The sequence below is a fragment of the Ctenopharyngodon idella genome, chromosome 17 (genome assembly GCF_019924925.1).
Source record: "Ctenopharyngodon idella isolate HZGC_01 chromosome 17, HZGC01, whole genome shotgun sequence".
Lineage (NCBI taxonomy): Eukaryota > Metazoa > Chordata > Actinopteri > Cypriniformes > Xenocyprididae > Ctenopharyngodon > Ctenopharyngodon idella.
This window is the reverse complement of record NC_067236.1, coordinates 13,360,292-13,372,405: the sequence shown is the minus strand read 5'-3', so window position 1 is coordinate 13,372,405 and position 12,114 is coordinate 13,360,292. Positions and strand designations below refer to the sequence as shown.

The following is a 12,114-nucleotide window of genomic DNA, read 5'->3' as shown; positions in this document are numbered from 1 at the left end:
TATTTTAATTTAATATAGAATAAATTAACGTATATTTTAGTTAAAGGGGACATATAATAAAAATCCATGTTTAAGTGCCATAATCAAGTCCCCGGTGCATCTACCAACCCAGAAAACATTAAAAAAGGACAACCCAGTGAATTTGTTTTGGTAAGCCTTCCTCTGCAAGCATGTGATTTCTCAGATTTCTCTCCCCTTGTGACGTACAAAGGGGATCTTTTAATTTTACCACCCCTTAATCTGTATGTTTCTACTCATGGCGTCGCCATTTTGTTTTTGCAAGCAACAACGGTGTACCAGTAACACTGGTCCTGGAGTGCAGCCGTCCTGCACAGTTTAGCTACAACCCTGATCAAACACAACTGAATGTCTTCAGGATTACTAAAGCTCTGCAGGACAGCAGCACTCAAGAACGACCGTCCCTGAGTTTGTGATATGTCTCAGCTATGTAAACATTATCACTGTTCTGTTAACGGCTATAATAGTAAACATATGAGTCTCCATAAACACCTGGCATCTGAGCCACTAAGGACGCAGTGGTGTAATTTTATTTATGAAGGGAATGTGTCCAAATAAATTTTACACCCAGACTGCTTTGCACACGAGGGGCAGTAAAACACAGGATTTGCACAGAAGTTGATTCTCAAAGATAGATCGATACCAACTGTTCATGATCCAATTTCATATATATTCCGTAATGTTTGCTAAACATTATTTCTGAATGTGTTTCGTTAGCACGTTGCTAATGTACTGTTAAATGTGGCTAAATTTGTTTCTTACTGTATTCACAGAAACCAGAGCCATGCCATTATTTTCATTGTTAACCCGAAAACGCTTGCAGTCTGTATAATTCATAAACGCATCTTCATTCTTATTGAGTCTCTCCACCAGTGTGTACCTTTAGCCACGTTAGCCGTGCAGCACTCTATCAAACTCATTCAGAACTGAATGTTAGCAAACATCCACAAATTACATGCCATGCCTACATGATCTAATATGCTGCATCATCAACAGTTTGTAATGATCCATTTTGAGAGTTATATTTGGTGTGTGAGCTTCTCCTGTATTGTCTATGCCTGGGGGCGGGGAGCACAAGCTCATTTGCATTTTAAGGTACACACACCAAATCAGTGCATTTTTTTCTTCCACCCAAAAACAGGCAGTTAAAACAAGGTATAATAAAAAATCCATGCAGTATTTTGAGCTGAAACTTCTGGGGACACCCGAGACTAATAGGTCACCTTTAACCATAAATGCTTGTCAGTACATTCGGCAGTAATCTGCCATATTTCAAAGACAACAGAAGTAATTATGAAATTATTACATATAAAAATGTACTCAAATCCTACTTAAGTGGGACAAAAGTTTAGCTAATTGCATTCAATAGAAATTTAAACTATAAAACAAAGTTAAGTTTACCAAAATGTACATTGCGTTCACGCATATTTATATTCTTTTAAAGCACAAGTAGTCATTTCAAAAGTATGTTGAGGTGTACTTTTTTTCACAAGGCTATTCACTATACAGTATTGCATTGTTGTAGGACCACAATTAATAAAAATAAAACAGAAAAAAAAAAAAAAAAAAAACTATTGAAATAAAACCGTGTCCTTGGCCAATTTACTTGCAGTTAAACAGCTCCATAAACAAAGACAATAAATAGCGCATGTAGATGCCATGAATCAGCCTTCAGTCTCTGCTGTAGGTCCTGCCATAGAGCTGATAAAACTGTCAGAAACATGAAATGTGGTGCGACATGTCTATAACACATTTTAACCTTTAGAATCCGTTTTTTTTTTTTTTTTTTTGTGTGTGTGTGTGTGTGTGTGTGTGTGTGTGTGTGTGTGTGTGTGTGTGAGTGAGAGCCAAAAGTGAGTATATATCTTATCTGAACGCTGACTTTATTAGTGAAGTGAACTCAGTCAGAACCGCATTCCTCTCACGAATAAGTGCATTTGACATTTAGCAATGAATGAACTCTTAAAGTAGCACTATTTTCAGGTCTGTGAAAGACATTCTACAGGTTTCCAGCTAAAAATCATAAATTGTCTGTGGCTTTTTGACAGCTCAGCCAGCCAAACACATCACATAGCATATCTTTCTATTTTCACCTTCACCATTTTCTCTGGATAAGAAATATTCTTGTTTTATGAATCTAATGGTACCTTTGCTGTATCTATGGGCATTTGTGTGTGTTTGCAGCTGTCAAGTGGATATTCCACACCTGTGGAGCGACAGGACAAGATGGTCCAACGCCAACTCAGTGCAGTAACTCTTACCGGAACACCAATGTCAATGTCACTGTGGGCACTAAGGGGCCATTCAAGGGTATCCAGATGTGGCGGGTCCCAGAGACTAAGAAATACAGGTAAACACACACACACACACACACACACACACATAATGTCCTAACCATCTCAAGCCAAAATATCCTCTTCTAGGAGTTTAGCAGTTACTTTTTCAACCATGAAATGGAAACACATTCTTCTTCGGCACAATTGCTGCCTGTTATCAAACCCGTCAGGTCATTCAGGTAATTGTTGTCCTTGGAGCAGGAGGAATGAGAAAACACATTTCCAAAGTCATCAGCTGCATTGCTGAGGTAGTATCCAGACTGATAATGACATTCACTGAGCAAAATCTGTAAAGAAAACAGATTTTTTTCAGCTCTTTTCAAAGTGAACTGCCTACCTAGACAACATTTTAAGACAGCATATATGCTCCTGACGCAAAGTCTATTTCAAAAGGTAGCATTACGCTGTCTGCTAAAATATCTAATTTGGCCAAATATTGAGACAACATTGTAATTGGCCTCTGTGGGGAAAACAACATCAAAACAATTCAGCTCAAACAATCCATCCAAGATGACTGACAGAGTTGTGAGAAACATTGACTACAAATATAGATCATTAAATACTTAAAAATACCAATATATATATATATAGTTTGATCTACCATAGTTTCAGAAATATATTATTTATTATTATAATAATAATAATAATAATAATAATATGTGCTGCGGCTTATATTCCAACGTTTTGGAAGTTTCAGTTTTACTTTTAAATAAATTATTTAAGGCTTGCCGTTTATAAATAAATGTTGTTTATGATGAATGCCACTATAATTAATGTTTGTTTTATATGTATATTTTACATTTTATATTCTGTTCTGAATATCGTTAAATTTAAAGGATTTGTTGTGGAGTGAGGGAAACAAAAATTCATATTTATACTAGTAGGGGTTGCAGACTAGTCGACATTAATGCTCTGCCATGACGCTTTAAGCTTGACGTTGACTATTCGCTGATTATGGCCTATAGAGGGCACAACAGGATAAGAAATCTTTGAAGTCCACTTTTACGGTCTTTTTCCAACAGTTAAAATGACAAATAAATGCATACTCCAAGTGCACGCCACAAGATACAGTATTATTGATTGTACCATCTGGATGCTCAATATTGATTGGGTGAATGCACATTTTAAACAGCTTCATGTATACGTAAGTTAATCAGCGTTCTAAACTAATGCGTTGCTGCATTGTAACGCTCACATACAGACAGTAGTGCACACATCACTAAAAATTCAGGAAAATTCAGTAGCTCAGAAATAAAATTAAAATAGCTTAGAAACTGAAAATCTCTAGCATATATTTCTTAGCACCTAAAACCCACAGCTTCACTATTAGTAAAGAGATGCTGCCAGGTAGAATTAATTCACACATGCAATCGCTCTCTCACTAATGCATTCGTATAAATGTAATCTTTACTGTGCTACATTATCTGTATCTGATTTAGAACGAGAAGAAATCTGTGAGAAATATGGGGGTGGGGATATTACATAAAGTAATACATCCTTTCCATTCAACTGTTGGCACTCAACAATAGAATAATAACAAACAAATAAAAAATAGTTTAGCTTTTAACACCTTTAACGTGGCACTGTTTCTTTTCATGGCCATAGGTTAAAATAAAATAAAAAATCAACTATTTGAGTCAAAAATAATTTCAGTCCTCATTGTGTTCTCTGGTATACTTTCCTGAAGATCGAATCTTTCCCAACAGTCCATGAATACCAATCATGTAGACATGAAAGTCTTTGCAAGACGTGTTAAAAGTTTTATTGTGTACACAGAAGCCCCTGCTATGTTTCCATCCATCTATTGTTATGCGCATTTTGGGATATCTCGTAAAAAAAAAAAACGCTAGATGGAAACACCAAGATGCGCATAAATTCTAAAAATGCACATAAAAACAAAACTTATGCACTCAACTATGTCGGATACATTTTTATGTGACGTGAAAATATGCGCATAAACTACGATGGAAACACTTTTACCAAATAAATTCCATGATGCGCATAAAAAAAAGACATAAGTGACTTTGCGATGGGATGGCGTAACTGGATCAATCAGCCGACCGATCTCGTTGCACAGCATCTGAAATGCTGTTTTTGTCATTCTGTAATGCCTGAGCAAAATAATAGGCGCAAATAATTTATTGTATACAAAAATTATTTTATACAGTGGCTTTTCTCAGTGATATTTAGCGCCAGTTTATCAGGAAGTGACGATTTTGTTCTCTTCGGCTCACTGGATGGAAACGCTGTTTTATTCACAAATGTTTTATGCGATATTCCAAATTTGCGTGTGAGAAGGAATAGCGACTGTAGAAAGCAAAAGCCGAATCCCGGACATTTTGGGCGATTTAGAAATCCTGACAGGATGCATTTTTTTAGGTCCAAACGATGACATGTCCAGGAAAAAGAGGATGAATGTTCACCCTAATAACAAACCAAACACAAAAGAACTGATAAAAATAAGTTATGTAGGAATAGTAGCCTTGTGGGCAGCATTGTGTCATATGCCATAGCTGCGCACAAAGCAACCCGCGTTCAAGTCTCAGCTCGAGGTAAGAAAAAGTAAGAGTTTATTTTAGGAACATCAAACTCTATTGGAATTACACTACATGAGATGCTGCTCATGTAGAGTGTTCCAGTCTCTTGATGAGGTTCCATCTCAGTTAGGAATGCTGCTTATGTAGGCAGTAGGGCAGCTCACTATATTAGGCACAGAGCTTCCATGTCATCCCTGGTGTAGTTACTAAAAGTTAGGTCTTGTAATTAGAAGGCTGCCGGTTAGATCTCTGTAAGAAGTGAGTCAAGAGCCATCACCATTGTGCCCTTGAGCAAAGCAGTTAACCCTAGGTCACTCCAGGACAATTGTCCCTGTAATAAGTGCTCTATAAGTGACTTTGGATGAAAGCATCTGCTAAATGACTTACGGTAACACTTCATTTTAGGGTCTTTTAACTAGTTGCTTATTAGCATGCATATTACTAGAATATTAGCTATTTATTAGTACTTATTAAGCACATATTAATGACTTATTCTGCATGACCTTATTCTACATTCTTAATCCTACCCAATACCTAAACTTAACAACTACCTTACTAACTATTAATAAGCAGTAAATTAGGAGTTTATTGAGGGAAAAGTCGTAGTTAATAGTTTATATGTGTTCCCTGTACTAAAGTGTTGCCTGACTTACTTATTTGTCTTGGGTTTAGGATCACTGCATATGGAGCAGCTGGTGGACGCAGCGTCCTGGCTGTTCACAAGTCACATGGGGTGTACATGACCGGAGACTTCTTGTTACAGAAGGATGAGCTGCTGTATATTCTAGTGGGACAGGAAGGAGAGGACGCTTGCCCTAATGTGAGTAATTCTTTCTACCAATACGTCTCTGTGTTATTCAAAAAAAAAAAATGATTAGCATCTTGTAGTATGATTAGCATCTTGTAAAGCATGAAAGGATCTCATTTTTTGTTTTGTTTTGTTTTGTTTTGATAGATGGTGCCAACTATGGACCGGATCTGCAGAGAACAGCAAGGACCCTCTATCAACAAGACCCAGCTCAAAGGAGGGGGTGGTGGAGGAGGGGGAGGCACCTATGTCTTCAAGGTGACCCCTTATAAAATAAATTTTAATAATTTTGGATTATTTGTACATCAAAATATGTGTACATCTGTTGCTCATTTTTAAAGCACACTGTAATCAATGACTGTAATTCTAATAGTAAAAGACTGTACAAAAATCTGGGTTACACTTTATTTCAAGGTGTCCTTGTTACAGTGTAATTATAAAGTTATAGTTAATTAACTACAGGTACTTACTATAGGGTTAGGATTAGGGTTTGGTTTAGGGTTAATTGCATGTATTATGGTTATTAGTAACTGCATGTAACATGTGTAACAAGGAAACTGTAAAATAAAGTGTTACCAAAACCTGTTAATTGGTTAATGGTAAGTTTACTTACTATTACAGTGAAAAACTGTAATAAATCTAATGGGACATTTCATGTATGTTATTTAATATTTATTGCATTAGTTTACTCTCATGAGAGTTACAACTATAAATATAGTTAATTCCGTACTAATAATATCAATAAAAATCTAATTATCTAATTACAGTTGAATGTTTCACCCAGTATTTGTGTGTCACATCATTTTTATGCTTAAAAGAGTTTTGGGTGTTAGCAGTGGTGGAAATAGCTGAGGTTCACTGTGGGACCCTAATTGGGGATGTATTGAAATTCACTCTCTGGACTCAGTCCCCCCGAGACAAAATGTAAGAATGTTTCATGAATCTGGCCCCAGGCTCCATTTCATTTAGGAAAATATAATTGGTGAGAACATCCTCAAAGCCAGAAGGGACCCTGGCCATATATAGAGATGGGGTGGGTTAGTAAGCAACCAACCTGAGTGTGAGCACAATAGCAACCACACAATAACATATTAGCAACATACTGGCAACCCTGCAGAACACAGTAGCATCATGTTATTTTTAGTGACAATCTGAAGCATTACGCTCTTAAAAACTAGTGTCACACTTCATGTTTTCATCGGTTACAGGTGGTGAATGGAGTTCATATTCCACTACTCATTGCTGCTGGAGGTGGAGGCCGTGGCTACAGCAGCCAATCAGAAACCCCAGAAGAAGTGATGGACAGGGATCCCAGCATCCCTGGCCGCAATGGAAAATCAGGCACTGCAGGTAACCTTGATGTGCCTCTCAACAGTTTTGTAATAAATTACAGATTGTCTGTATTATACAGTAAATGATTTAGACTAATTTTAGCATGCTATTATTGAACTAGTCTGATGTTAGGCTTATTCCATTTGGCAAACAGCTCACAGTGGCAGGGAAGCAGAAAATATTGCACAAAGAGCAGATATTATTTATTTATTTTTTAGCTTCATGTGGACAGTTGGAACTGTCCTTTTGTTTACTTGGATATCAGGTTTGCTTATGAAAATATTGTTGCTAACCCAAGATTTTTTTCTTTCCTTGGACACAGACATACTCATTTTCTTTTCTGCCTGCATTTCAAAATAGTCCTTAATCCAGTCTAAGATTGAATATGATTTTGTGGCGGTTTCTTCAAATTCGCTATAGCAGTGGCTAAGAGACTGATCCTGCAAATTAGTTTTACAATACTGGGTCTTAGATATTCTTGAGATTTCTTCACCAGCTTTTTTCTGATTGGAAGGTGATAGCAACAGTACAGTAATAACACGTGTGCCCTGCTTTCAAGTCTAAGCAATTGAAGGCACATGCGTGGCTGTGCATCTGTTCAAGTTTCTGCATGTGTTGTGGGTGCTCTGGTTGTCTCCTGCAGAGCACTCAGTATGGCTTCTATCTGTGGCGCTCTTTTCAAAGGCTAGATCCCCCACTGTGCTCTATTTACTGCCGCTGGGTCAGAGAACACAGCACAAAACCTTCACTCCTAATTCTATTCAATATGTTTCCATCATGGCATTAGTGCATATCATGAAAAGCCAAGCTTGACTCACTTGCACAATGTTTGATCCATATTAATCACACTTTATTTTGAGGTATAGTTTTCACTTGTTTCATTTGGTCATCTATACTCTAAAACATTGGTATGAGTCAGTTGCTGTTCTCATCTTCCTCTAGTCTCTTTACTCTTGGGTGTTATTTTTCTAATGTTTCGTTCACCTACATCAACACTTCAGATTGGATTATTTTTTATTCATGCTAGACCACATCACATATCTTTTTCTTCCCTGCAAATATACATGAACATGGTGAATAATTCCTTAGCTTCACAATCTATCTCTGTATATAGTGCTAGTTTACAGAGAGCACTTCAAACGCAAATGTTAGATTTGGTAAGGTGTGTTAACTTGTATAAATGTGTTTTTTCTATCTATCTATCCATGTATTCATCAGTCTATCTGTCTGTGCATCCGTCCATCCATCAATTCATAATACCCTAGCAACTGCGTAACAACACCCTAAAAACCACCTAGCAACACTTAAAAACATAGAACACTCTAGAAATAGCCTAGCAATGATGCATCCATCCATCCAATCTTCCTCTACTCTGAGAGAACTCTGTTTGAGGTTGTCTCCAAAAAGTCTTCTTTATTCATAACTTGTTGAATGGTCTGACTGGGATCCTGGATTTTTTTTTATTTTCTTCAGCAAATCATGTGCTGCTTAGAAACCATTAGAGAGTTAGCAAAATGGGACAGCTTTGACGTCTGAAATATTATTTTTATTTGAGCAGTTTCATGCTAAGCAACAGCACTGACCTGCTTTAGAAGTACAGGGATGTTCATATGAGAAATTTTCTCTGGAGAAAATTCTGTGCCACTCTACATTCTTAGATCTCTTGGAGGACGACGCAAAAGAAAAAAAGAAAAAAAAAAAAGAGTCAACTGTTGTGAAATTAATTAGCCACACAGAGAAAGTGAAATGAGGTGCAAGTGTCTTCATCTTGTTTTTTATGATACGTGTGGCTCTGTGTATTTCAGGGGGTGGTGGAGGCTGGAATGACAGTGCCCCTGTTCCTCAAGGTGGCAGACCACTCATTTTGGGAGGTCAAGGTGGAGAACCCTGTCAAGTAATGGGCTGGAAAACTCGCGGAGGTTTTGGAGGCGGTGGAGGAGCCTGTACAGCTGGCGGAGGAGGTGGAGGATACAGAGGTTAGACTAAATGTCGGCCTTGATTTTCATATTAGATCTTCGTTCTTTGAGTTTTGCTACATTTTATGACTGCTTCTCTCCTCCGTGACATAGGGGGCAGCGCCTGGCATGATAATGATCCCAGAATGGATGGAGATGATGGAACATCGTTCATAAGTCCTGAGGGCGAGATGTACCTGGAACCACTTAAAGGTAACACAAATAACATACTATACACTATGCACTTATACTATGCACTAAGTAAGGTTATTCTGTCATACAGGATAGGAGTCTGATAGACCCTCCCTTTCCGTTACTTAAGGAACACTGAGACAGATGAGTGTTCAACATTCCACACTGTTTTTTTTCTTTTCTTGGTTCAACAAGTGCAGTTTTTTGAAGTGCACTCTTTCTTATTGTAATTTTTAGTGTGAGTACACTACTTACAATATTTATGCTACAAAATGGAACAACATAGTGTACGCAAGTAAGCAAATTGGGACGCAGCTTTTGAGTATCATGTTTGCATACTATCCACACTATATAATCCATACTATTTAGTATGCAAGATTAATGAGGAGTGTGCCCTAAATCATAGTAGGTTGATGATAATATGCCAAAAGTGGTCAGATGATATCCTATTTGTGTTGTATTTTTGAAGTATGCATTTTTGCAACCTTTAACATTGCACACAGTCCCTTGCGCTAAAGACAAAGGGTTCATGTCAGTTTGACTTTTTTTGTTGTAGAAGAAAAGCAAGAAACACTAGGCCAAAGCTATAGCGATTTTTTTTTTTTTTTTTTTTAAATATAAGAACTTGAGACTAACAAATGTGGTGACATTTCAATACTGCTGTCTACCTACTGTATGTACTCAAAAGTATGTAATTTCCAAGCACTAACAAAATGCATAGAGTACATACAATACAAATTAAGATGCAGCCAGGAGGACTGGGTCAGCACCTCTTTATCAATCAAATGAAGGACTTGACTCAAATGAAGAAGAAATTTCACATTTTTGTGAACATTTTAAATAGGAAAATACAAATTAATTGGTAACACTTTACAATAAGGTCTTATTTGTTAACATTAGTTAAAGCATTAGCACAATGAGCAATGTATTTTTCAATGTTAGTAAAAATATAATTGTTCATTGTTCATGTTAGTTCACGGTGCATTAACCAATGTCAACAAATACAACTTATTTGTAAAAATGTATTACTAAATGTTTAAATTAACATTAACTATGATTAATAAATGGTGTAAATGTATTGTTCATTGTTAGTTCATGTTAACTAAAGTAGTTAACTAATGTTAACAAATGAAATGAGATCTTCTTGTAAAGTGTAAAGTGAAATAACAAACCTCTTGGAAAATAGACATCGGAATGATTGTGGACAAATGTGGTATATCTCTAGAGTTAGTTGAAGTTTGTACCTGAAGTTGGGGTGACCCAAATTCTGCATGGTTTCTGAGATTACAGTCCCTCTCAGGCATCATTGTGCCTTAGAGCAAGGTGCTTAACTCCATGTGGTTCCAGGAGGACTGCAAGTGATCTCCTACACTGGAAGTAGGATTGGACCATCAGAAAGTTTGCTTCATAGCCAAAGACTTATTATAAAAGTTATATTGTTTGCTTCAATCTTCTGTAAAAATAGGGCATTTTAATTTAAGTGCATGTTTATATTTTAGACCTGTTGGGATGGTTTTTGCGGGAAATTGCGTGCATACGTCTCTTGCCTGTGTGCGTCTCGTCATATTCGTAAATAGAGAAAAGTTGCTCAGGATACTTTGATTGGTGTGGGAGTGACGTAGGTTAGTTGTCACAACGAGTGAGAAAGGTTGACATGGAGCAGCTATATCATAAACCTCCGGGTAATCACCCGTTTAAAAAAAGTCGAACAGAGGACAGTCTGCTGGCAAAAAGTGAATGCCACAGAGCTTGTAATAAAACCAGAATCAACATTGGTTTGTCATTTCAGAGATGGTGAGAACTCGGGGATTTGAAATGTTGTAAAGCGTAGATGATGTTTTTATTACTCAAAAGGTAAGGTATTTTATTGAACAGATAAACTGCCATATGTAGCTCTAACAGAGTTCATTGTAAAGCATTATCTATTGTGAAGGGTCATTATGGTTGTTGTAGCGCTGTGCTAGAATTTATTTTCAAATGTTTATTAATTGGTATAGCTACAGTAACGTCTTCAGCTAGTCAGTTTGAGATCCTTTCCATCTAAACTAGTTATATCTCTTAAGTCTAGTAGTGAATGTTTTATGAGCAGTAGGATACCATATTCAACCATATTCATTCACACAGTCATGCAGAGCCGAAGCACGACCGAAACAATGTTCTTCCACAAAATGCATGCAATTTTGTTTTGTTTTTAACCGTTAGAGGGCCAAAAGTTACATAGTGTACCTTTAAGTAAGTAGTCATTTAGCAGATGCTTGTATCTAAAGAACGTACTGTACAGTACAGGACCCTTATTACAGGAACTCTATCTGTGGAGACACCTGGATTAAGGTGCCTTCCTTAAGGGCACAATGGTGATAGCTCACCCCTTTGGGGATCAAAGCAACAACCTTCTGATTATAAGCCACAAGCTTCACTACTATGCCTCACCATCCCATAAGTATGATATGGTAATGTCGTTTCCAGGCATGGAAGGTGACGGTGAAGTTATTATCAACCCAGTGCAGAACTGCAGTCACTGTGAGTCAGGAGATTGCCACGAGACCTCTGAGGGCATGGTGTGTTACTGCGATGAAGAGCTCATTCTGGCCCCAGATGGAGTGTCCTGCATCAACTTCACCGGTTAGTTCATTTATAACGCTCTTCACCACCATCAGATGAACGACTGTCTTATAAAATGGTAAAATTAATGTCTGGGAAGAGTGTTCTCTCAATGACAAAGTTCTTTCTCAAGAGCGGCACTTACCTCTGTAAAACTCAGCTCAATTCTCTTCCATTTACAGCCTTTTTGACAGAGGTCATCACTGTGAACTGTAGCTCCGTTTGCCAGCTTGTACTCCAAAAAAAAAAAAAAAAAGATAAAACCACTGTCCACTGCACACATATTTTAGCTCCTGTTACATTAATTTAGATAGTTTTTCACATCTGTTCATATA

The 12,114-nt window shown here is 37.2% G+C and overlaps 1 protein-coding gene across 3 annotated transcripts in view; it reads left to right on the top strand.

The window, feature by feature from the left end:
- Positions 1–12,114, top strand: part of alk (ALK receptor tyrosine kinase) — a 392,513-nt gene that overhangs the window by 360,591 nt on the left and 19,808 nt on the right. For all 3 annotated transcript variants that reach the window (XM_051869284.1, XM_051869283.1, XM_051869286.1), the window contains exons 12-18: positions 2,203–2,368; positions 5,564–5,711; positions 5,847–5,957; positions 6,908–7,049; positions 8,837–9,007; positions 9,101–9,199; positions 11,645–11,800. In XM_051869284.1, coding sequence (XP_051725244.1) covers positions 2,203–2,368; positions 5,564–5,711; positions 5,847–5,957; positions 6,908–7,049; positions 8,837–9,007; positions 9,101–9,199; positions 11,645–11,800 — 993 coding nt within the window. The remainder of the gene's footprint in view (positions 1–2,202; positions 2,369–5,563; positions 5,712–5,846; positions 5,958–6,907; positions 7,050–8,836; positions 9,008–9,100; positions 9,200–11,644; positions 11,801–12,114) is intronic.